Source organism: Leptopilina heterotoma, unplaced genomic scaffold (genome assembly GCF_015476425.1).
Source record: "Leptopilina heterotoma isolate Lh14 unplaced genomic scaffold, ASM1547642v1 Lhet_26, whole genome shotgun sequence".
NCBI lineage: Eukaryota > Metazoa > Arthropoda > Insecta > Hymenoptera > Figitidae > Leptopilina > Leptopilina heterotoma.
Genome location: NW_025110969.1, coordinates 678,735 through 706,580, shown reverse-complemented (window position 1 = coordinate 706,580; position 27,846 = coordinate 678,735). Strand labels below are relative to the sequence as shown.

Here is a 27,846-nt window from a genome sequence, read left to right as displayed (position 1 = left end):
AGCGAACGGATCAAGAACAAGAAGTGTCGGAAGATTAAAATTTATTGACAAATATTTTTACAAGTGAAAGGAGACTTCGTGTGGCACGCGAGACTTATATTGTGGTTGTGATAAAAATCTTGCATCCCTTGTCTATATGTTATCTATAGGCAAGTCGTGATCAAGTGATGAGCGAATTTTCATTTTTTAAAACGACATTTTTTTTTTAAAAAAGTTTTCTTAATCGCAGTTTCTTTATTAAAAATAAAGAAGTGCTGACTATATGAATAAAAAAAAGTGTCAATTTTGTTTTTATTTTACCATAAAATACATTATTATAAAAAAAAAGAAATAAATAAAAGAAATAAATAAAAAAATAATGGTAAATTTTGTTATTATTTACCATAAAATACAGTGACGTGAAAATATTTGGTAAAACTGACAAAAAGAGAAAGAGAGAAAAAAAGAAAGAAGAAAAAAAAATTGGCAACAGTGACGGGTGGAATTGTTTCCTCGGATGAAGTTTGTGTTGAATTTAGATTGTTTCACTGATCCACGTGGACAGTTCGAGTCGCAACCATGGCCTGCATCAAGGCTCCAAGATCAATCAGAGGCTCTTGCGATGATATGAAGACAGATTCGACTCGTAATATTATTCAGGTATTGGAAAATTTGCATCAAATTTTCGGTACTTTTGCTCTAAAGTGGAAATAATTTTTTTTCGCAGAAAAATTCAGGTTTTTATTATTATTCAGTTAGTGAGATTTACTGATTCAATTGTTTCATATATTTCTTTAAATAAATAAATAAATTAATTAATAGTAATATTAATATTAATTAATTATTACTATTGATATTAATTAATTATTACTAATAATATTAATTAATTATTACTATTAATATTAATTAATTATTAAAAATTTAATTTCTGGAATTCATAAGAAAATTATAAATTTTGGTGTTTTTTTGTTTGCCTCATAAAATATGAAATTACCATGAATTCTAATACAAAACTTCAGTTTTTTCTATTTCTTACTTATTTTTCTTATTTTTCTTTTTTTTCTTTTTTTTCTTTTTTCTTTTTTTTCTTAGATTTAACTTCTTTTATAATTTAATTAGAAATTTTAAACAACTTAGATTTTTGATAAATTTTAATAATTCCAACTCTTCCAAAATTAGTTAAATTTTTCAATATTAGAAAAATTACAAAAAATGATTACAGAAATTCAATTATATTTTGAATAGCAATAAAATAATTCTTCTCACAAAATTCAATTATATATGTTCAACATTTTTTTTTATTCTCGTCAAAATACCAATTATCTTTATAAATAATAAAATTCTTTTCCGAAATTCAATTATTTTACCAAAAATTTTAATAAATTTCTTGGCAAAATTTCAATTATTTTCACGAGTAATACAATTTTCCAAGGCAATTCAATTATTTAAACGAATCACAAATAATACAATTTTTCAAGGGAAATAAATTATTTAAAAGAATTTTAATAAAAATCTTTGCAAAAGTTCAATTATTTTCATAAATAATAAAATTCTTCTCAGGAATTCAATTCAATTCAATTATTTTAATAAAATTTGTCAAAGTAATTCCATTATTTAAAATAAATTTAATAAAATTCTTAACGAAAATTTAATTATTCTCATAAATTATAAAAGTCTTCTCACGAATTTAATTATTTTCACAAATAATACAATTTTTCAAGGAAATTCAATTTTTTAAAAGAATTTTACTAACATTCTTTACATAAATTCAATTTTTTGTAAATTAGTAAAATTTATTGCAAGAATTTAATTATTTTCAAAAATTTTAATAAAACTCGTTTCAAAAATTCAATTATTTTAAAAAAAAATAATACAATTTTTCAAGAAAATTCTATTATTTTAAAGAATTTTAGTAGAAATCATCGTAAAAATTCAATTATGTTCATAAATAATAACATTCTTTCTTAAGAATTCAATTAATTAAAAAAGTTTTAATAAAATTCTTCGCAAAAATTCTATTCTTCACATATGAATAATAAAATTCTTCTCATGAATTCAATTATTTAAAAGAATTTTAATAAAATTGTTATTAAAAATTCAATTACTTTCATAAAAAAATTTTTTTGAAAAAATTCTTAAAAATTCAATAATTTTCAAAAATAATAAAAATTTCACAGAAATTCAATTATTAAAATTTTTTTTATGAATTTCTTTGCACTATACAACTATTTTCTTAAATAATAAAATTATTTACAGGTATTCAATTATTTTCATAAATAAAATTTTTTTTCAGGAATTCAATTATTTTCATAAATAATTTAAATTTATCGCAAAATTTCAATTCTTTATAATAAAATTTTAATAGAATTCCTGGAAATATGAAATTATTTTTTAAAATTCGTCAAAAGAATTCAATTAGTTCAAAATTTGCTGATAAAATTCTTTATAAGATTTAAATTTTAAGAACCATTCAATTATTCCATAATTTATTTACTTTTGAATTTAAATAATTGAATTCTCGAAGAATTTTCTAATAAAAACTGATTAAAAAATTAATTTTAGTTAAAATTTTAGATAGTAATTGAATATTAAAATCATTGTAGCGTGCAATTTTAGAAATAATTGAATTTTGAAAAAGTTTCATGTTAAAATATTTGGAAATTGGAATTTTTCATATATTTAACTGACAATTCTCTAGAATTAATTTTGTTGAAAAAGTTTTAATTGAATTTTTGAAAAATTATTTGAATTTGAAAATTGTCAAAGAACTTTTTCAAAAATTATTAAAAACACTTTATTTAGAAAAGAATTTCAGTTAAAAATTCTAGAAAATAATAATTGAATTGAAATGATGAAAATAATTTTTTAAAAAGTTTTAGTAACAATATTCTTATAATACCTATAAAATAATGATTTTATATCACTCGGTCGTATTTAATTATTATTATAAAACATAAAAATATGATCGATCGATTTTTCATGTTTTATAACCATTTTTTTATAATTTGTTTAATTTCAAAAAGGTTTGAATTAAAAATTTTTGAAAATCTTAATTCCTATTGAAAAAAAATAATAATAATAAAATATTTATTTAAAAAAGAAGTTATTGATGTTTTCGAATAATTTTACAATATTAAAGAAATTCGTAAATAAATGTAACAAAACAATTTTTTGAGTATTTTTTCCTTTATTTTCTAAAAATTCAAAAATTTTCAGTTTCATTTTCAATTAAATATTCTAATTGACAAATATAGTTTATAAACACTTTTTTTCTTTATTTTTAAAAAACTTTGAATTTTATTAAAACAATTATAATTAAGAATAAATAGAAATTATTTCTTTATAAAAATTGGGAATTTTCTACAAAAATAATGAGAAACGGGAATATGTAATGTTTTTTTTGTGACTTTGTGAACAATATTGTTATTGAGAAATAAAAATGAATATATAAATTATAAATTTAAACTATATTGGCATATTTCTGCTTTACGCTATAAAAAATAATAGAAATGACAGTAAATTAACCTATTGTAGAAGGTAAATAAAAAACTATAGAAATTTAAATGAAGTTTGTCATTCTATTTTCAACTATAGACTTAATACTCCCATATTTACACAGACACATTTAAAGGGGATCAAGAGTAGGGGCTATTTTTGAAAGAGACAAAAAGAGGAAGCAAACTGACTTCCTTCATAATTTTAGGTCGTCGTCGGTGTCGTCGTTGTCGTCACTACTTTCCTCCTAATTAATCTCATTTTCTTTTCTAAAAACAATTACAAACAATATTATTTCTCGAAAATAATTTTTCTTCTTCGTTTACTTCCAACTTCTTTTATTTTTTATTACTTTTTATTACCTATGTACCTATTTATTTTATTTATTATTATTTATTCATTTTTTTATTATTTATTTATTATTAATATCTATTCAGTGTTTTATTTTATAAATGATTTTTTATTTACTTTTAAAAAAATAATTAAATATCCTAATAAATAATAATCTTCAGGAATTACTGGATAATCATTTTTATTTGAAAATTCGTCACAAATTTATTTATTTATTTACAAAAATCTGTTATTAATTATAAATTATTATAAATGTAATGGAAATAAATATAATAAAATAATTTTCATTTATTTCTTTAATTAAAAATAAATTTTACAAAATATGGATTTTTATACTTATTATTATTATTAATATTCTATTATTATTTTTTGCTGTCATTCGCAAGATCATTAATTTAAATGACAAATGTTGTTAATATGTTAAAAAGTTAAAATATCTATAAAATTAGTTAAAGTGAAAATATAAATTTCAAATTTAAAAAAATCAAAAATCATAAAGAACTGAAGGAGAGAAATATTTCTATTGGAAAATAAAAATATTCTTTTCTGTGATCTTTCTATAAGAGACTTTCTATTATTGCTCGTAAATCATTTCTTTATTTTTTGTATTTCCTAGGGGAGAAAATTAAAATTTTTTTTTATATTGAAAATAAATTTTCAATATATTAGGAAGTTGTAAAAAATGAAAAATAAAAATTTTTTATTGACAGAGTGTGATAATAAATAAATTTTGATGGAAGTCGAGCAAATGGTCTCGATAGGAATGAATTTTTGGAAGCAGCAGGAGAGTTTAAAATAAATTTTAATTACTTTCAATCGAAAACCGGAAAGAGGTCTTTGAAGGTGATATTTAGAAAAGTGGTCGGACATATTGCTTCCTGTCTGATCGTTTTTGAAAGGTTCTTTAACTCCTTCTCATTCTCAAGTGAAGTGCATCGACTTTATTTTTGAGATGAATTTTCTCTGTTTGTATTGCATTAGCAGGAATACAAGCCAACGTTTGGAGAAATAAAAAATACGCGTGTAAAGTTTCAAGAAATTTATTTTCGATTTGTTTGTATTATTTATTAATATTATTTATTAATTATTATTATTTATTAATTTTTTATTAATTATTTTTTACTCTATAAATTACCATAAATTACTTAATTGTAAATCATATTTTTACATTTACAATATTTATATTTACTTATAATATTTATTTATATCTGTAATGTTTCATAACTTTTTTGAATTAATAAATTTTATTATTTTTTTAAGAATCAGTTTATGATTAACAATTATTTCTTCAAAAATAGTTTCCATTCTTTTTTTTCAACTGTTATATTATATACTTAAAATTTACATTTAATTGTTTAATCTGTGCTGCCATAAAAACTTCCTTTTGCCTATTTCTGACTTTTTGATTATTTCCAAACAGAATTTTGACATTTTTCCTGATTTCTTTAAATAAAAAAAAAAAATTCAAAAAGATTCAATTCATTATTTTTAATAGAATTTCAGAAAATTTCAATTATTTCAAACATTTTCAATTACTTTTATTTATAGTTCAATTATCTAAAACAATAGAATAATTGAAATATTTTGAAAAAAATAAATTTTTCAGAAATAAAAATAAATTTTTTTGAAACTTTAATTTCACGAATAAATTCTAAATTCTAAATTAAATTAATTAATATTATAAGAATTTTAGTTAAAATTATAAGCAAAAGGAAAAAATTGAATTTTGAAAAAGTTACAAATTAATTGCGGAAATTCAATTATTTATACAATTCTTCGCAAAATTTCAATTATGTACAAAATTTTTTAAAAATTCTCATCCTTTCAATCAGTTTTGCAAATAATAAAATTACACTCCAAAATTCAATTATTTCCAAAAATTTTAATAAAATTGTCCAAAAGAATTCAATTGTATAAAATTTTTTTTATAAAATTCAACGCAAAAATTTAATTATTTTCATAAATAATAAAATTTTTCTCAAAAATTCAATTATTTTTAAAAATTTTAATAAAATTCGTTTTAGAAATTTAATTATTTTCACGAATAATACAATTTTTCAAGAGAATTCAATTATTTAATAAATTTTAATAATATTTTTCTCTGGCATTCAATTATTTTCACGAATAATAAAATTTTTCAAAGGAATTCAATTATTTAAAAAAAAATTTAATAAATTTCTTCTCAGAAATTCAATTATTTAAAAAATTTTAATAATATTTTTGTCAAGATTTCAATTATTTTCATGAATAATACAATTTTTCAAAGGAATTCAATTATTTAAAAAAAATTTAATAAAATTCTTCGCAAAAATTCAATTATTTTCATGAATTATAAAATTCTTTTCAGGAATTCAATTATTTTCACAAATAATACAATTTTTGAAGGGAATTCAATTATTAAAAAAAATTGTAATAAAATTCTCCGCAATAATTCAATTATTTTCTTAAATAATAAAATTCTTCTCAGCAATTCAATTATTTGAAAAATTTTAATAAATTAATTTGTTTTAAAAATTCAATTATTTTCACGAATAATACAATTTTTCAAGGGTAAGCAATTATTTAAAAGAATTTTAATAAATTTCTCCAAAAATTGAATTATTTTCATAAATAATACAATTTTTTAAGAGAATTCAATTATTTTTTAAAAAATTAATCAAATTCATTACAAGAATTTAATTATTTTCATAAATAGGAAAATTGTTCTCAGGAATTTAATTATATATTTAAAATTTTTAATAAAATTCGTTACAAAAATTAAATTTTTTTCATAAATAATAAAATTCTTCTCCGAAATTTAATTATTTTCGAAAATTTTAATGAAATTCTTTGCAAAATTTTAAGTATTTTCAAAAATGTTCCTCAAATCAATGATTTTTTAATGTCTACTATTTTAATACAATTTTCCGAAAGAGTTCCATTATTTAAACTTTAATTAAATTCCACTCACAAAATTAGTTATTATAGTTTTATAAATAATAATAATTTCACAGGAATTCAAATATTTACAAATTTTTTTTGTAAATTTCTTTGCAATAATTTAATTTTTTTCATAAATAATAAAATTTGTTAACAATAACTTCAAGTAAAAAAATCGTTCTTTTCTTCTGTAGAGGGAATAAACCTTTATTGGTAAAAAATTGTTGCTTGTTACTTTAATACAAAATTCGGAAAATAAAAATTATTATTATATTATTACACTTTTTATTTTGTTTTTTTTAGTCAAAAAACCAAGCCTCACTATTTTTCAACTTCAATTTTGTTGTCAATTTTTGATTAGTTTATAAAATTGTTTATAAAACTTTTAAATAATATAAATATAAAATCCAAATTCCTTTTTTAATTTCGAAGAAAAAGAAGAAGAGACTTCATATTTTCTCTACATACCTACATGAAAGGAAAGTAATGATTAAATAATTTGTCTTTTTCGGGGTCATAAATTATTTTATCTCAGAAAAATAATCAGTCGACGCTTCAAATGTCTTAAAGAACTAAAAAGAAATCTAATTATTGTCTTACAGAATGAAATTGCATGTCTTGATAAAAGAGTATATAATATGAAATACGAGAACGTCAATGGACTCGTCAAAAGAATCTTCAGCGGATTCTTCTCTTTCATTATGACCTCAGCATTTTCTCCTTTGCACAATCCTATATTCCACTGCTTAATATGCAGAAGATCGTATTTTAAGGTCGATCGATAAGTTTACAGTTGTTTTTCAATACTTTCCAGCATAGTAGCCACTAATCAAGAAAATTACCTTTTTCTTTACGAAAAAAAAAATTCATTATGTAAATATTGAAATATAAAAATCGAGAAATAATGAAAAACGTAGAAATAGTGAAATAGAGAAATTAACTATAATAATCTTCGTATTTTCTTTCATTCTTTTATTTTTCTGTCTGTCCACAATTTGAAGTCAATTTTTATGAATGCTTTTGTTTTTTTTAAATATTGTTTGTCAAATCGAAAAAAGCAGTTATTTTTTCAGGATTTATAATAAAAAATATGATTTATATAATATTTGAAATTATAATTTCAAATTAAAATTATAAAAAAAAAAAAAAAAAAAAAAAAAAAAAAAAAAATTGAAATTATAATTTTTTCTATAGAAAACTTAAAAAAAATTATAATTAACTAATAAAAAATATACCCATTTTATGCATAATTTTTATTTCTCAATAACAATATTGTTTACAAACTCATTTTTTTCTTTTGGGAAGAAAAACATTACTCTCTAAATCTGAATATGTGAAAATTCACTTATTTGTACGTTATAAGTCGTCTTCTCGATCAATAAGTGCATATACACTTATAATAAGTGAAATTTCACTCAGAATAAGTGAAAAATTCACTTATTTATAAGTGTATATGCACTTATTGATCGAGAGGACGACTTATAACGTACAATAAGTGAAATTTCACATATTCAGATTTAGAGAGTAGATACTTTCCGTTTCTTAATATTTTTGTAAAAAATTCTCAATTTTCATAAGGAAATAATTTACATCAATTCTATTTCTTAATTTCAATTGTTTTAATAAAATTCAAAATTTTTAAAAATAAAGGAAAAAAATGTTTATAAATTATATTTGTCAATTACAAATCTTAATTGAAAATGAAATTGAAAATTTTTAGAAAATAAAGGATTACTTTTTAAGATTATTTTTTTAGAAAATAAAGGAAAGATTACTCCAAAAAATGTTTTGTTACACTTATTTACGAATTTCGTTAATTGTAGAATTATTCGAAAATATCAATAACTTCTTTTTTAACAAAATATTTAATTATTATTATTTTTCCATACGAATTAAGATTTTCAAAAGATTCAATTATTTCTAAAAATTCACACTAAAATGCTTTTAATATTCAATTGTTATCAAAAATTTTAAATAAAACTTAATTTTAAATCAATTTTTATTAGAAAATGCTAGGAGAATTGAAATTTTTTAAATACAAAAATAAATAGTTTACTCAATAATTGAATAATTTTCAAAATTGAATTATCAAAAAGAATATTATCAACAAAATTTTTAAATAATTGAATTCTTTTGACAAATTTAAAAAAAATTTTTAAGAATAATCATAATTTTTTAGGTAGTTATTGAAAATTATTGTATTGAGGAAAATTCTTGAAAATAATCGAAATTTTTTCAATGAAATTAAAAAATTTTTTAAAAATAATTAAATTCGTGAGAAGAATTTTATTATTTATGAAAATAATAGAATTTTTGTGAAGATTTTTATTAACATTCTTCATTAAATAATTAAATTTCCTTGAAAAATTGTATTATTTGTAAAAATAATTGAATTCTTTTATGATTTATGAAAATAATTGAATTTGTAAAAAGAATTTTACTATTTCTTAAAATAAAAATAAGTGAATTTTTTTGAATAATTTGATTAAAATTTGTTTAAATATTTGAATTCCTGAGAAGAAGTTTTATTATTTAGGAAAATAATTCACTTTTTTCAAAGATTTTTTTTTTTTTTTTTTTTTTTTTTTTTTTTTTTTTTTTTTTAATCACAATTCTTTTAAATGACTTGAAATCTCTTGGAAAATTGTATTATTCACATGAAAATGATCAATATTTTGCTAAGAATTTTATAAAGATCTTTGAAACTAATTGCGGATTTTGGAGAAAAATTTTTTTCTTTAGAAGGATAATAATTGAATTATTTTGACGAGAATTGTTAAAAAAAATTTTGAAAATAATTGAATTTGTGAGAAGAATTTTACTATTTATGAAATTAAGTGATTTTTCTTTTTAAATAATTTTATTAAATTTTTTTTAATTAATTGAATTCCTGAGAAGAACTTTATTATTTTTGAAAATAATTGTATTTTTTCCAAGAATTTGGATGAAAATTTAAAAAAAAAATTACAATTTTCTAGGTATTTATTGAATATTATTGTATTGAGGAAAATTCTTAAAAATAATTGAAATTTTTTTTATGAAATTAAAAAAATTTTTGAAATTAATTGAATTCGTGAGAAAAATTTTATAATTTAAGAAAATAATTGATTTTTTGATAAAAATGTTATTAAAATTTTTGAAAATAATTGAATTTGTTAAAAAAATTTTATTACATATGAAAATAATTAAATTCTTTCGAAGATTTTTATTAAAATTCTTTAAAATGACAGAATTCTCTTTTTAAATAATTGAATTTCCTTGAAAAATTGTATTATTCCTGAAAATAATTGAATTCTTGACAAACATATTAAAATTTTTTAACTAATTGAATTGCTCAGAAGAATTTTATTATTTATGAAAATAATTAAATTAATGCGAAGAATTTTATAAATTTCTATTTAAATAATTGAATTCCTTTGAAAAATTGTATTATTCGTGCAAATAATTGAATTCTTGACAAAAATATTATTAAAATTTTTTAAATAATTGAATTCTCTTGAAAAATTGTATTATTTGTGTAAATAATTTGAATTTTTTAAACAAATTTTATTAAAATTTTTAAAAATAATTGAATTTCTGAGAAAAATTTTATTATTTATTAAAATAATTGAATTTTGCAAAGAATTTTATAAAATGTATTTAAATAATTGAATTCCTTTGAAAAATTGTATTATTTCTGAATATAATTGAATTCCTGAAAGGAATTTTATTTTTTATGAAAATAATTGAATTTTTGAGAATTTTATTAAAATTCTTTTAAATAATTGCATACCCGTAGAAAATTGTATTAATCGTGAAAATAATTGATTTCTTGCAAAAAATTTTATCAACAATTTTTTTAAATAATTGAATTCCTGAGAAGAAATTTATTATTTAAGAAAATAATTAAGTTATTGTGAAGATTTTTATTAAAAAAAAATTGTATTATTTGTGAAAATAAATGGAATTCTTGCAAAGAATTTTATTAAAATTCTCTGAAATAATTGAATTCTTTTGAAAAATTGTATTATTCGTGAAAATAATTTAATTTTTAAAACGAATTTTATTAAAATTTTAGAAAATGATTAAATTTTGGAGAAGAATTTTATTATTTACAAAGAGAATTGAAATTTGGACAAGTGTTTTTTTTTTAATTTTTGAATGTAATTGAAATTTTGCTAAGAATTTTATTACTTTTGAAATTAATCGAATTTCTACAATTATTTCTAACTTCTCCTAAATTCAATTTTTTTCCTGCTTTTAACTAAAATTCTCCATTATTTTCAATAAGTAATTAAATATAATTATATATAAAATGTAACTAATTTCAGAAAAATGTGAATTATTAAAATTTTTTAAAAATTCCCTGTGTCAGAATATATGATTATTATAGTTATAATAATATTAAAACTATATTCCTATTCATATTTTATTTTCATGAAAAAAAAATTTTTACATTCTATTATTTTTAATTAATTAATTATTAATTAATTAATTATTAATTATTAATTTTATTTAAAAGTGTAAGATGTTGACCGCGCGAGAACGAGAAGTGTTGTTAGTGCCTATAGAAATATAGAAATAAAGTAATATTATGAAAAATATTTATTACAAAAAATCTTTATTGTACAGGAAAATTTGTATTCCTTGGAGAGTTGAGATTTCTCTTTAACTATAGGTATATATATTGGAAATAATACTCTTCAATGGCTAGCAAACTACTTTTCCTTCTTGAAATTGAAAATTAGTATTTTTTCTCCCAAGTAGAAAAAGAAAATAATTGTCACATCGGCTCGTATTGAAATTGGCTTTATCTATAATATTTCAATTTACCAGACTTTATTGACGTGCGTGTGTCTAATATCAAATAGTTTTGAGAGAATAGTTTATTGAGAAATGAAATTTGAGATTGCCTGTATCGATAAGAGGAAGAATGCTGTAAATTTGAAAATAACATGAATCTTGCTGTCGAGTGGATTGAGGTAGGCGCCAGTAGACACCTTAAACATGGACGAATGGAAGTTGCTGTCCAATAAGCAAGTAGCCACCCGCAACGAATTCAAAAGCCTGAATAAAGATAAGACGATAGCAACGAATTTGGTTTAAAAGGTCCATTAACCGGTCATTATCAGCGAGTGCGTCTTTTATACTTTAAAGGCCTCAGAAAAACTTCAATCTCGACAAGACTTTGTCCTCAGATGTATAAATATAAATTTATATGTACATGTGAGTGAGAGACAGTCAACTAATATCGATCTAAGCGCCACGTCATTTTTAGACAATGTCATCCTTCCCTTTTGCACTCTACTTTTCTGGACCTGTGCATCAATGCACATGCAACTCTCCCTTTCATCTTCTAAGTGCACTCCACTTTTTTTTTTTTTTTTTTTTTTTTTATGGCAATCGACCAACTCGGAAATCCAAAAAGATTTCTCAATCGTGCGTGATGTTCTTCTTCTTGAAATCCAGCAACAAAACTCTTTCCTTTTTTCAAAATTTCATTCATTTTACGGAATTAATTGAATTTGAAAATCACAAACAATTTTCACTTTCACTTAAATTAAAGAGACTTTTAATTTTACTTTTATTTCTCTGTGATAGATTTCAGGGTTTTCTCGCTTTTGCTCATTTCAAATTCCCTGACTTTTCCAGATTAAAAAAAAACAGAATTTTTCCAGGTCTTTAAAACTACATCTATATTTTACACAAATTAAATAACTCCCTAATTTTAGAAAATTTTCGATTATTCGGAAATTCTTCAAATTAAAAACTTAAAAAAAAAAAAAAAAAAAAAAAAAAAAAAAAAAATTCATTAAACATTTTGAAAAAATCAATTCATTAGAATTCTTAATTATAAGTATTAGAAAATTCTACGAGAATTCAATTATTTAAATACAAAAATAAATATATTATTAAATAATTAAATGTTTCTTAAAATTTAATTTTCAAAAAAAAATTTATCAACAAATTTTTAAATAATCAAATTCTTTAGACGAATTTTAAAAAAACTTTGAAGAATTATTACATTTTTCGAGAAATTCGATTCAAATTGTACTAAAAATAATTAAAATTCTACGATGACTTTTATTAATTATGAAAATAATAATTGAATTCTTAAAATGAATTTGATTATTTATGAAAATAATTGAATTCTTCTTGAAAAAAATTTTATTTAAATCCTTTTAAACAATTGAATTCCTTTGAAAAATTGTATTATTAATTCTTTTTCACTAATAATACAATTCTTGATAATAATTTTTATAAAATTCTTTTTAAATAATTTAATACCCTTGGAAAATTGTATTATTCATAAAAATAATTGAATTCTTGACAAAAATTTTATAATTTATGAAAATAATTGAATTTTTTAGAATTTTATTACAATTTTTTTTGAACAATTTGAATTCCCTTGAAAAATTGTAGTATTTGTAAAAATAATGGAATTCCTGCATCGAATTTTATAAGATTCTTTTTAAATAATTGAATTCCCTTAAAAAATTGTATTATTCGCAAAAATAATTGAATTCTTGACTACAATTTTATTAACATTTTTTAAATAATTGAATTGCTGAGAAGAATAATTATTTTATTTAAGAAAATAATTGAATTTTTTTGTAATTTTATTAAAATTCTTTTAAATAATTGAATTCCCTTAAAAAAATTGTATTATTTATGAAAATAATGGAATTCTTGAGTTTAATTTTAAAAAAATCGTTTTTAAATAATTTAATTCCATTGAAAAATTGTATTAATCGTGAAAATAATTGAATTCTTGAAAATAATTTAATTAAAATTCTTAGAAATAATTGAATTTCCATGAAAAATTGTATTATTTATAAAAATAATGGAATTCTCGCGACGAATTTTATGAGATTCTTTTTAAATAATTGAATTCCTTCAAAAAATTGTTTTATTCGTGAAAATAATTGAATTCTTGACAACAATTTCATTAAAAGTTTTTAAATAATTGAATTGCTGAGAAGAATTATTTTATTTAAGAAAATAATTGAATTTTTCAGAATTTTATTAAAATTCTTTTAAATAATTGAGTTCCTTTAAAAAAATGTATTATTTACGAATATAATGGAATTCTTAATAATAATTTTAAAAAATTGCTTTTAAATAATTGAATTTCATTGGCAAATTGTATTATTCGTGAAAATAATTCAATTCTTGACAAAAGTATTGTTAAAATTTTTTTAAATAATTGAATTGCTAAGAAGAATTTTATTATTTAAGAAAATAATTGAATTATTGCGAAGAATTTTATTACAATTTTTTTTAAGAATTGAATTCCCTTTAAAAATTGTTATTATATTTGTGAAAATAATTGAATTCCTGCATCGAATTTTATAGAATTCTTTTTATATAATTGAATATCCTTGATAAATTGTATTAATCGTGAAAATAATTGAATTCTCAACAAAAAGTTTATTACAATTTTTTAAATATTGATTTGCTCAGAAGAATTTTATATTATTTAAAAAAATAATTGAATTATTGCGAAGAATTTTATAAAATTCAATTTAAATAATGGATTTTTTCAAAAAATGTTATGATAATTGTGTTTTAAATACTTGACTTCCTGTAAAGATCTTTATTTATATTTTTCTTGAAAATAATTTAATTACACAGAAGAATTTTTATTATTTACGAAAATAATTGGAATTCTGCGAGAATTTTATTAAATTTTTTGAAAATAATTGAATTTCGGAGAAAATTTTTATTATTTATAAACATAATTGAAATTTTTGACGAGAATTATTGTAAATTTTTGAACGTAATGAAATATTACTTTTAAAAAAAAATTGAATTCTTGGGAAATTAAATTAAATTTCTACGCAGAATTTTATTAAAATTATTTTCAATAAAAATGGAATTGTTACAAAAAATTTCATTAAAATTTTCGAAAATAAAATTTAATTCTTTCAAGAAATTTAATTAAAAACATATTGAAAATAATAGTTAAATTCTAATAAATAAATTGTAACAAAGGTTATTAAAATAGTTGAATTTCTTTGATAAATTTTAATAAATTTTTTAAGAATAATTACATTTTTCGAGGAATTCCATTAAAATTGTAATGAAAATAATTGAAAGTCTGCGATGAGTTTTATTACCTATTTATGAAAATACTTGAATCACTATAAAAAATTATTATTATTTATAAAAATAATTTTAAAATAATTAAATTCCAGTGGAATTTTTATTATTTATGAAAATAATGGAATGTTTCCGTTAAATTTTATTAACATTTTTTTTAACTAATTGAATTCTTTTGGGAATTTTTATTAAAGTAGTAGACACTTGGGGTTCATTATTTTATTTTATTAAGTATTTTATTTCTACATTCACTTTCCTTTTCACTTTAACAGATAAAAATCTGTCAGTGACGGTAAAAATAAAAGGAAAAAAAAATTCAAAAATGGCGGACTAATTTCTTAAAGTTCACTGGATTCATTTGAAAATTATTACTTGGGGGTTTTTGGAGTCGCTGATTACGAATCTAACGTTGGTTTGTAAAAATTCAAAATGGCGGATCCAATATGGCGGTTAATTTTTTAAAGTTCGTTGAATTCACCCCAAACTTGTTACTCGGGGGTTTTTATGGTCACTGATGACAAATCCGATGTCTGTTTTCAAAAATTCGAATTTTGCGATCAACTTAAAAAAAACCATCAGTAATAGTGAAATAGTTTTTCTTTAAATTGTATAAAATTTGTATAAATTGTATAAAAATTAGAAACAATAGGACAAATTGCTTTATTGGGAAAGTTTATCAAATTTGTAATTAATTTTAAAGCATAACAGTTAAAAAAGAAATATAAGAAATGTAATATATTTGAAAAACTGTGGAATTTAAAAAATGTTTAACCTTTTTTTGTCTTTTATAAATGACGTAATATTTGAGTTATATATTTTTTTTTCTTTAATCTTTCTCTATATGAGGAAGAAAAGAAAAGTTACATCATTTATGAAACTGCAAATTGAGTGATAAGTGGCTCTTGTCTAATTTATTGGTTCTACTTTTTTGTTTAGATCTACACCGATTGGGCGAATCATTATCTGGAACGAGGCGGTTGCAAGAGGCGAGTTACAGACCTCCAGGCTGATCTCTGCGACGGAGTTCTTCTTGCCGACCTTATCGAGGCCGTCAGTAAGTCTATTTTTCACTATTTCTTATTGTAAAGTGAAATTCAAAAATAACGCAAAAGTCTAATTAAGGAAATAAAAAAAAATAACTCAAAATAAATAAAAATCAAATTCAGGAAATGAATAGAAAATAAATAAAAATTTAATTAAAAAAAAATAAAACAAATTAAAATTTAATTAAAAATACAAAAATCAAATTAAGGAGAAATATAAGAATCGAATTCTTTAAAAAAAAAACAAAAATTAAATTAAGAAAAAAAAATCAAATTCAAAATAATGAATGGGAAGTAAATAAGAATCTTTAAGAAAATAAAGTGTAAAATTTTAAATTTGAATGAAGTCTTCAATCAAATGGATTCGGACTCTATAAATTATGAAATTAGTCAAAAAGCAATTAATTCGATAAGAAATAATATTAAATTAATAATTAAAGAAATTTATTTTTTAATAAATTTTCTATTTATTTCATATAAAAACTCAATTTTTTTTTTGTAAAAAGCAAAAATATACATTTTTTTTTCTCTTTTTAAATTATGTAATTTTCTATAGGAATAAAAGTTCTTTCTCTCGTCTTCTGTCTGCGTGAAATTAAAAAAATTATATCTCAGAAATATTAACACTCCGCTTGTACTTCTATTGTGAGTTTACTTCCATTGTGAGTCAAGTCCTAACCCGGAAGAGCGAAATAAACGGTATGAAATTTCGAGACGGGTTACGTGTCACACCAACGATTATCCACTGACAGTATACATATATATTTTCATTTCAAAGTATTTCAAAGCTTTTATGGCAATGGACAGTTAAATATAAGAATAAGTAACATATTAGATTTAAAGAACCATGTTTCACATACCACACAATACAATTGCATTAAACTAAAAATAGAAAATTAAAAGTATATTAATCCCTTTCTAGGATATTTTTTTTTTGTGAGAATGAGACAAAAAAATGCGCTGCGGAAAAAGAATATAAGAAAAACCAAAAAGAATATAATATAGAATATTAACTAGATTGTATTAAATTCTTTTTATTTAGATTATTTATAATTATAAATAAAAAATAATAAAAAAAATCTCAAGAAATAAATTATTTTCATAAAGAATAAAAATTCTTCGCAGAAATTCAACTATTTTTAAAAGTTTTAATAAACTTCGTAGCAATAATTTAACAATTTTCACGAATAATACAATTTTTCAAGGAAATTCAATTATTTAAAAAACTTTACATAAAATTCTTCACAAAAATTCAATTTTTTCATAAATAATAAAAATATTATGGAAATTCATTTATTTTCACAAAAAATACAATTTTTCAAGAGAATTCAATTATTTAAAGGAATTATAATAAAGTCCTTCGCAATAATTCAATTATTTTTCAAATAATAAAATTCCTTCTCAAGAATTCAATTATTTTCAAAAATTTTTTCAAGGAAATTCAATTATTAAAAAGAATTATAATAAAATTCTGCGCAAAAATTCAATTATTTTCGTAAATAATAAAATTCTTCTGTGCAATTAAATTATTTTCAAGAATAATATAAGTAAAATCTTTACAGGAAGTCAAGTAATTAAAACATAACATTTTTCGAAAAAAATCAATTATTTAAATAGAATTTTAAAAAATTCTTCGCATTAATTCAATTATTTTCTGAAATAATAAAATTCTTCACAAGAATTCAATTATTTTCAAAAATTTTAATAAAATTCAATGCAGGATTTCCATTATTTTTACAATAACACAATTTTTCAAGGAAATTCAAGTATTTAAAAAACTTTTTATAAAATTCTTCAGGATAAGTCAATTATTTTTTTAAATAGTAAAATTTTTCTCAAGAATTCAATTATTTTCAAAAATTTTAATAAAATTCGATGCAGGAATTCCAGTATTTTTACAAATAATATAATTTTTTAAGGAAATTCCATTATTGTCACAAATAATAGAATTTTTGAAGGGAATTCAATTATTTTTACAACTAATACAATTTTTCAAGGAAATTCAATTATTTGAACAAGTTTCCATAAAATTCTTAAGAATAATTCAATTATTTTTTTAAATAGTAAAATTTGTCTCAAGAATTCAATTATTTTTAAAAATTTTAATAAAATTCGATGCATAATTTCCATTATTTTTACAAATAATATAATTTTTCAAGGGAATTGAATTATTTTCACAAATAATATACAATTTTTCAAGAAAATTCAATTATTTAAAAAAATTTTTATAAAATTCTTCAGAATAAATTAATTATTTTCTGAAATAATAAAATTCTTCTCAGGAATTCAAATATTTGAAAACTTTAATAAAATTTTTGTCAAGAATTCAATTATTTTTATGAATCATACAATTTTTCAAAAGTATTCAATTATTTAAAAAGAAATTTATAAAATTATTACCAAAAATTCCATTATTTACAAAAATAATAACATTTTTCAAGGGAATTCAATTATTTAAAAGAATTTTAATAAAATTCTCAAAAATTCAATTATTTTCATAAATAATAAAATATTTGTGAAGAATTCAATTGTTTTCACAAATAATTCAATTTTTAAAGGGAATTCAATTATTAAAAAAAATTGTAATAATATACTTTGCATTATTTTAATTATTTTCTTAAATAATAAAATTCTTCTCAGCAATTCAAGAATTTTAATTTTTTTTAGTACAATTTTAATCGAATTCCTCGAAAAATGTAATAATTCTTAAAAGATTTTTTTTAAAATTCGTCCAAAGAATTCAATTATTTAAAAATTTGTTTAAAAAAATTAATTTTGAGAATTCCATTTTGGTAACATTTAATTATTCAATAAATTATTTATTTTAGTATTTAAATATTTGAATTCTGGTAGAATTTTTTTTTTATTTTTTTTTTAATACAAATTGATTTTAAAAATGAATTTCAGTTATAATTATAATTTTAGATAATAATTTAATTAATATTTAGTTTTTAGAAATACTTGAATTTTGAAAAGGTTTAAAATTAAAATCTTTAAAAATTTAAATTTTTCATACTTTGAACTGACAATTCTGTATAGAATCAATTTTTTGAAAAAGTCTAATTGAATTTTTTTAAAAATTATTTGAAGTTTTTATTTTCTAATATTCAAATGGATTTGAAAATTCTTAAAGAACTTTTTTTAAAAATCATTAAAAAATATTAATTGATTTAAAAATGAATTTTAGTTAAAAATTCTAGAAAATAATAGTTGAATTGAAATGATGAAAATAATTTTTAAGAAGTTGCAGTAACAATATTCTTATAATATAAAATATTGATTTTATCACTCGGTCGTCATCTTTAATTATTATAATTATAAAACATGAAGTACAATATAAAATCAAGTTAAAAAAATTTGTTTATAAATCATATTTTTTTTAGAAAAAAATTTATTAGTAAAGTGATTTCATTATGAAATCGCTATTTTAGAATTAGTTTTTCTAAAAAATATTAGAAAATATTAGAAAATATAAGAAAATATTAGAAAAATATTTTTTTGAAAATATTTTTTAGAAAAAGTAATCAACTAAATACATAGAAATTGCCAATATAAAAATTTACAGAAAGAGGAAAATGGAAAAACTAAAAAGTCCAACAAAAAAAAGAAAAATAATGCGACAATTTATTTTATTTTGACTTCAAATCAATGTTATTTTTTAGCAATTGTCTTTTAAGTAACAATTTTGTTAGGTTAAGTTCAGTTAAGTAACAATAAACAAAAATAAAGTAACAAAAACAGAAAGCAAAAATTTATAAAAAATTTATGAACAAGAAAATTAGAGATAAATTTAACTTAAAAAATTTTTTGTCTCATTTTTCTTTCTCTAAAATTCTATACGGAACATAATTTTTGTTTTCAGCAAATCAAAAAGTGATCGACGTCAATCGAAAGCCAAAGAGTGCCCAGCAAATGGTGAGTTTAACAAAAAAAAAAAATTTCACAAAACTATTTTCTTTCTTTTTTCTGTCCGAATATTAAAAAAGTGCTTTTCAAGTCTTGAGACTTGAGTCTCGTTATTTAGAAATATCTTCTGAACTCTAAAGTTCCCTTGGTGGAAATTAGCGCGCGACACAGAATTCCGTGCGCTCATTATAAAAGTAAAAATTCGAAAAAAGTTTTCTAATTAGAGAAGACACTTGGAGGGAAATCATCTTCCTTACGGAGATAATACTTTTAAGACCGTTCTCCTCTTAAGTCGATTATAAATAGTAGAGTGTTTATGCGTATATATTCCTCTGGTAATTACGTATCAGATGTAAAGAGACGCGGCACGCGCTCATGCAGCTGCAACGAACAAAAAACTAACATAGATCAGTGAAAAAAAATATCTCTCTTTCTCTTTCTCCCTCTTTTTTTTCTCTCACGCGCCTTTTAAAGCTCATTGGAATTTTACGAGCCATGACTTTTTATTGCGCGACTCGAAAAAATTAGTGAAAATGGTTAGACAGACGATCCAATGGTACTTGAAGAACATTAACGTCGATGAAGGAACGTTAAAACGTAATGTAATCCTTAATAACGACCCAAAGCTCTTACGAAACGAGGAAGGATTAAATTTCAAATTCTCATTGCATTCGCACGATATGAAACGTCGAAAAGCAAAATTTAACATGTGAAAATAAATAAATTGGACTCAGGTTAAGTGCCAAATCTAGATCTATTTCTGCTCTTCTTTCTTTTTTTTCTCCTTCATCGGAAATAAAAGTGTAACATATTTTTAATACAAGAGTGAAAGAGTGTAAAAATTTTGAATTAATAATGTTTGTATCGAAAGAAAAACATATTTATTTCAAAGGTTGACAACCTCTTTGAGAATTATTTTTTGCAAAAGAGTGCAGACAGAGGTTGATTTTGCATTTTTATTTCTACTTTGACTTTCATTTTCACTTTTACGTTAAAAGACTTTATTTTCACTTTCAATTTTACTTTCATTTGGACAGATTTTTACTTTCACTTTTATAAATTTTTACTGTTGCGCTTTTGCTTTTATTTTGATATATTTTTAGCATCATTTTTACTTTGACATTTTTTATTTTCTTTTCATTTTTATTTTCACTTTCACTTTGATGGATTTTTAGTTTCATTTTCATTTTCACTTTCACTTTGATGGACTTTTAGTTTCATTTTCATTTTCATTTTCATTTTTACTTTCATTTTCATTTTCATTTTCATTTTCATTTTCATTTTCATTTTCATTTTCATTTTCATTTTCATTTTCATTTTCATTTTCATTTTCATTTTCATTTTTATTTTCATTTTCATTTTCATTTTCATTTTCATTTTCATTTTCATTTTCATTTTCATTTTCATTTTCATTTTCATTTTCATTTTCATTTTCATTTTCATTTTCATTTTCATTTTCATTTTCATTTTCATTTTCATTTTCATTTTCATTTTCATTTTCATTTTCATTTTCATTTTTACTTTTACTTTTATTTTGTTAGATTTTTAGTTTCACTTTCGCTTTTACTTTCATTTTCATTTTTTACTTACATTTTAATTTTTACATTAATTTTTAAATAAAATTATTAAACAATTAATATCCGTTGCAAAATTGTATTATTATTAACAATAATTGGATTTCTGGGAAGAATTTTATTATTTAAAAAATAATTTAATTTTTGAAAAGAATTTTATTAAAATAATTTTAAATAATAGAATTCTTTTGAAAAATTGTATTATTCTTGACAAGAACTAAATTCCTGCATCGAATTATATTAAATTTTTTTTAAAATAATTAAATTCCTGAGAAGAATTTTATTATTTATGAAAATAATTGAATTTTTGGGCAGACTTTTATTATAATTATTCTTAAATAATTGAATTCCCTCGAAAAATTGTATTATTTTTGACAATAATTGAATTCCTGCATTGAATTTGATTGAAAGTTATAAAAATAACTGAATTTTCTTGAGAAATTTTATTATTTTTAAAAATAATTGAATTCCTGCATCAAATTTCATTAAAATTTATAAAAATAATTGAAAAATTGTATTATTTTTGAAAATAATTGAATTCCTGCATCGAATTTTATTAAAATTTTTAAAAATAATTGAATTCCTGAGTAGAATTTTGTTATTTATAAAATAATAGTATTCTTGCAAAGAATTTTATTAATATTCTTTTTAATTATTAAATTCACTTGAAAAATTGCATTTTTTGTGAAAATAATTGAATTCCCGTGATATTGTTATTATTTATGAAAAAATTGAATTTTTGTGAAGAATTTTATTAAATTTTTTTTAAATAATTAAATTCCCTTGAAAAATTGTATTATTTTTGAAAATAATTGAATTCCTGCATCGAATTTTATTAAAATTTTTAAAAATAATTGAATTCCTGAGTAGAATTTTGTTATTTATAAAATAATAGTATTCTTGCAAAGAATTTTATTAATATTCTTTTTAATTATTAAATTCACTTGAAAAATTGCATTTTTTGTGAAAATAATTGAATTCCCGTGATATTGTTATTATTTATGAAAAAATTGAATTTTTGTGAAGAATTTTATTAAATTTTTTTTAAATAATTAAATTCCCTTGAAAAATTGTATTATTTTTGAAAATAATTAAATTCCTGCATCGAATTTTATTAAAATTTATAAAAATAATTGAATTTCTGTAAAGAATTTTATTATTTAAAAAATAATTGGATTTCTGAGAAGAATTTTATTATTAAAAAAATAATTGAATTGTTGCGGAGGATTTTATTAAAATCCTTTTAAATATTTGAATTCCCTTGAAAAATTGTATTTTTTGTGAAAATAATTAAATTCCCGTGATATTTTTATTATTTATGAAAAAATTGAATTCTTACGAATAACTTTATTAAATTTTTTTTAAATAACTGAATTCCTGAGAAGAATTTCATTATTTATGAATATAATTGAATTTTTCCAAAGAATATTATAAAGTATTAATTTTTGTAAAAATTTCTTATTCGTAAAAACTTCAATGAATTTTAAATTCAATTCATTCGTCAAAGGTATTTTTTTCTTTTCCAGAAAGTAAAAAAAAAATATTTAAAAAATAAAAATATAAAAAATGTAAGTTTTAAAGGAATGACATAGTAATAAATTGTTATCTACACTTACTTTATATTAATATTGGTATAAATAAAAACAGTGAAATTAGAATTTTTAAAATTTCTTAATTACCCAATAAAATAAATTTTCAACCCTGAGCATTTGCCATATGGTGTCTGAAAAACGCATATATATATTTGAAGTTTCCTTATACTTCTAATAAAAAATTTCTCTGTCGAATACTTTTTTCTTTACTATGAAATAAATTTATTCATGAATTTTAATTCTTCCTGACTTCCGCACATCAAACATGTTGGATTAAATCTACAAGAGTCGCACTTATATAATAAAGTATATAAATATATTTCACAGAATCAATAACAATATTTCGCACTTATTTTCCTTTCTTTTTCTCTATATAAAAATGATTCTATATACACAATATCTTGGTGGGAGGTTTCGGCTCTCGATTGATCTTGAATTTACCTCCGGGAAAGATGCCACGTCACATCCTGACTCCACATATCAAGAAACATAACTTTTTGACTGTTTTTCTCTATATTTGATTACCTAAAAATGCTCATTTCTTTCCAATATGTGACAAATTACCATAATATATGCATTAGAATTCAATATTGAGGGAATGTAAATTATTGAAGGATCGAATCAAATAAAGAAATTAATTCAAAAGGTGTTATGTATCGTTTAAATAATAGTTAGGAATTCAGTCCAATAATTTTTTTCTAATTACCTATATTTTATGTGTTTATAAAGTTGTAACTATTTTAGAAGCAGAAAACTTTTTAGAATCGTCGTACCCAATTCCGCGGAACTTGTAATTTTGAACAAAGTTTTTGTTATTCGCGAAAATAAAAATTTTTATTATTTGAAATTATTATTTAATCAATAATCTCTTAATTAAAGCTGATGTTTTAGTTACAAATTGACTTTACCCGCGGAATCAATAATCTCTTAATTTAAGCATGTCTAATTTATAGAGTGTTCACAAGTCCAACAAGTTTGCACATGTCCAATATATAAAAAGAGGTTTTAAAATTCAAATTATAGAGAGTGTTCACAAGTTTTACTGTTCACTGATTAATATTATTATTTTTTGTCCCCCTTTATCTTACATATAATTATTTAAAAAAAAAACTAATTCCGCGGAAACAGTCACATGGATTATAAAATGTCAAATAAGTATATATAAAAGATAAAGGGAATACATATCGGTATCTGCATCAGCGAATACCGCGAACCACTCAACAAAACTGAAACTGAATGGCAAAGCAATCACTGCTGACTGTTTCCGCGGACATATCGGTATCCACATCAACCGACTGTAGCAGTGACTTTGATTTCGGATTTTTTTCATGGAACGAATCGAACAATGAAAAAGATGAGGAGTTTGAAAATTTGGTGTTTTTAACTTCCGCGGAAAAGAAGGATTTTATAAAAAGTATATTCGCCATTGATGAAGAAAAAATATTCGAACCTTGTCCAACTGAATTATATGCGCCATCACTATTAATAAAAAAATCGTACACTGGATTCATTTAGAAATAATTATACGTGATCGCTAACGAAAATATTAATTAATGTTTATAGCATATCATTCAGCGATATTTTACATTTCTTTTACTGGTAATCCAGTATACCAGTTTTACTGGTATCCAGTGTTTTCTACCTGAAAATTGAAATTAAATTACCGGTATCGCGGAGATTTTCCAAGATTATGTCCCTGTGCGAATATTCTGTGCAGTTTATTGAGACAAAGTGTTAATTTTTTGGTCATACCTTTTTCGCGGAGCCAATTTTTTTCTAAGTCCAACCTCCGACTTTTCCCGCTGATCCAGTGTTTCCTACCTGAAAATTGAAATTAAATAACCGGTATAGCGGAGATTTCCCAAGATTATGTCACTATAATATATGTTTTTATATGTTACAAATGTAACTCTTAGAATTAGGGAGTACGTAATGTACGAAAGGGCATGTCCCGTTATGTTATTAAATAAATAAATAAGGACCTATCTTTTAAAATAGCATCATACTGTTTAGAAAATAGGTCCTTATAATTGCGCACAGTGACTCCTGACATTTTAGTTATGTTCGACTTTTTGCGCGGAGATTTCCTGTGCAGTACTGCATTTGAATCTTGCCGCCAAAAGTTGAGCGTCCATCTTAGTTTCAAAAAATTCCGCACACAGATGGCGCGCCTTTCACCGCGTCCTTACGCTAAGAGTGCATAGTCATCATTCGTTCCGCGGCCTTGATACATGGTGCATTTTTCGAAATTTTAGATACAGGTGTGTGGTCAATTTACGAAATCGCAATTTACGGAATGAAAAGACGATCGCTATTTAGCACAGAAGATCAGCAACTTCATATAAATCCTCATTTGTTTTTTAATGTTAATTTTTTTCCCGTAAATTGACAACCAACCACAGTCATCATGCCAGTCGTTCCTTATGATAAACAGTATTTCGAGAGGCATATTGAGAGTTTGTGAAACTTGTATACATTCCTAAATGGATGTCATCGTAATTTCCAACTTCATGACACCGGGGGATTGTTTGATATTACGCCGGGAAGGACTTCGCTTCGATTCATATGCCCCATCGATATTACTATTGACCCTCGGGCAATTCATTGAAGATGTTGGCGGAGTAAGAACGTTCAGAGAAGGATTTCCGAATCAACTTAATCCAACTGTATGTGGAATACATTGTTCAAGGCAGTAAGTACTCATCAGCTTATTAAGACAAAGTGTTAGTTTTTTTGGTTATATAACCTCCGACTTTTTTCGTGGATCCAGTGTTGTTTCCTACCTGAAAATTGAAATTAAATTACCGGTATCGCAGAGATTTCCCAATATTATGTCCCTGTGCGAATATTCTGTGCAGTTTATTGAGACAAAGTGTTAATTTTTTGGTTATACTTTTTTCGCGGATAAACTATAGTCTTATGTTTTTTCAGAACGTATTCAATGTTTCATTTGGATGTCAAATCAATTGGAGCAATTTGCGTGAATGCGGCTGCTGTTCTTGGGGCCTTGGTTTTCCATAAAAGCATTGAAAACCATGATATTCTTATCTACATCAGATCGTCAGTTCGCCGCAGGGGAAGAGTTCTCGTCGCGGCGTTGAATGCTCTTAATAAAATAGAAGAGAATGAGGAGACGGCGGCCATGGCAAGGCGAACTTTTCGGGAACATATGTAGGTATAATATACATTATTCCATTTGCAGTGACTCTTTCCGCGGAATACAGGAAAGTTTTTTTTCAGTACCGTCAGGTGTTCAGAAGTTTATAAGCAAAAAAAAAAGCAATGAAGAAAAGAAAATATGAGGATAGCGACGAAATATCTTCATTTGCAGAACTATCGGATGCTTTTATTAATCAATATTGTGACAAAAATATTTCATTTTCCGAAATTTACTATCTTTCTTCTTCGCCGTCCGTTTCCGCGGATAGAAAAGTGGTTAAACAGAAGCTGAAAAAATCAAGTGCGAAGGATGAATCCGCGGAAAGTTCATTGGTCGTTGAGGAATTAGAAGATACCCAAACCCAGAAGAAACATGCAAGTGCAAATAATAAATCAAGTGCGACGGATAAATTCGCGGAATCGAAAAAGGATAAGGAAAGAGACAGGACTGAAATTAAAATGAAGAAGGAGGAGGATAAGCAGAACCGTTATCATCACTCTCGAAACCAGAAACCTTCAAGTAATCAATCAAGTGCGAAGGACAAATCCGCGGAAAAGTCATCTCTCGCTGTGGAAACAGAAGAGACCCAGAAAGAACCTAGAAGTAATAATTCGAGTTCGGTAGACGAATCCGCGGAAGATATAATCCGCTTTGATACAAATTTTTAAATTTTTTAAATAATTAATCAAAATTGTTTTGCTTCCGTTGGGTGTTGTATTATGGATTTCTTCGGCGTTAAAATGATCGAATGGCCATATTTTATTTGATTGGATGGAGTAAGTCTTATTTTCTGTGAATATGGTTTTTTCAAAAAATTTTACTCTGGATTTTTTTTCACTCTTCCCTTGTATTGTAGTATACCAGGACGTTTTCCTCGAATCCGCGGAAGATATAATCCGCTTTGATATAAATTTTTAAATTTTTAAAATAATTAATCAAAATTGTTTTGCTTCCGTTGGGTGTTGTATTATGGATTTCATCGGCGTTAAAATGATCGAATGGCCATATTTTATTTGATTGGATGGAGTAAGTCTTATTTTCTGTGAATATGGTTTTTTCAAAAAATTTTACTCTGGATTTTTTTTCACTCTTCCCTTGTATTGTAGTATACCAGGACGTTTTCCGCGAATCCGCTGAAGATATAATCCGGTTTAATATAAATTTTTTAAATAATTAATCAAAATTGTTTTGCTTCCGTTGGGTGTTGTATTATGGATTTCTTCGGCGTTAAAATAATCGAATGGACATATTTTATTTGATTGGATGGAGTAAGTCTTATTTTCTGTGAATATGGGTTTTTCAAAAAAATTTACTTCGGATTTTTTTTCACTCCTTCCTTCTATTGTAATATACCAGGGCGTTTTGGTAGGTTGCTATAGACTGCTCATACAAGATCATTGGCTTTAATTTTTTTATATAGAGTTTTTCTCCTTCTGCTTCTTATTGGTGCAGGTGATTGTAACCGCGAGCGTTATCGAGGACGTGATTGTGACCGAGAGCCAGAACGTGAGCGTGATTGTGATCGAGTGCCAGAATGTGATTGTGACCGAGAGCCAGAGTGTGAGCGTGATTGAGAGCCAGAATGTGATTGTGACCGAGAGCCAGAGTGTGAGCGTGATTGTGAGCCAGAATGTGATTGTGATCGAGAGCTTGATGATGAACTTGATTCTGAATCTTGGTTTAATTCAATCATTGGTTCCCCACGCTTGGACGACGTCGTTATATATTCTTGTTTCAGAAAACGA

General features: G+C 22.2%; 2 protein-coding genes across 3 annotated transcripts in view; both read left to right on the top strand.

Moving 5' to 3' along the window:
- The first annotated feature begins 330 nt into the window (after positions 1 to 330).
- Positions 331 to 27,846, top strand: part of LOC122503301 (protein sickie) — a 522,267-nt gene continuing 494,751 nt past the window's right edge. Inside the window, exons 1-3 of one of the 2 annotated variants that reach the window (XM_043613785.1) lie at positions 331 to 639; positions 15,763 to 15,880; positions 19,732 to 19,784. In XM_043613785.1, coding sequence (XP_043469720.1) covers positions 559 to 639; positions 15,763 to 15,880; positions 19,732 to 19,784 — 252 coding nt within the window. In that variant the 5' untranslated portion in view covers positions 331 to 558. The remainder of the gene's footprint in view (positions 640 to 15,762; positions 15,881 to 19,731; positions 19,785 to 27,846) is intronic. The other variant, XM_043613784.1, reaches the window with a different exon arrangement.
- LOC122503307 lies at positions 25,016 to 26,323 on the top strand. The gene is made up of 3 exons (XM_043613793.1): positions 25,016 to 25,633; positions 25,873 to 26,112; positions 26,182 to 26,323. Exons 1-3 carry the CDS (start codon positions 25,425 to 25,427, stop codon positions 26,225 to 26,227), a joined length of 495 nt encoding a protein of 164 aa, XP_043469728.1. The 5' UTR covers positions 25,016 to 25,424; the 3' UTR covers positions 26,228 to 26,323.

What these genes read in the sequence shown, in the direction of transcription:
- LOC122503307 (XM_043613793.1), top strand. Translation starts at nt 25,425, where the DNA reads ATGGATGTCATCGTAATTTCCAACTTCATGACACCGGGGGATTGTTTG. An exon ending in GGAATACATTGTTCAAGGCA is followed by an intron (nt 25,634 to 25,872) that starts GTAAGTACTCAT and finishes ATGTTTTTTCAG; the next exon opens with AACGTATTCAATGTTTCATT. An exon ending in CGAACTTTTCGGGAACATAT is followed by an intron (nt 26,113 to 26,181) that starts GTAGGTATAATA and finishes GTTTTTTTTCAG; the next exon opens with TACCGTCAGGTGTTCAGAAG.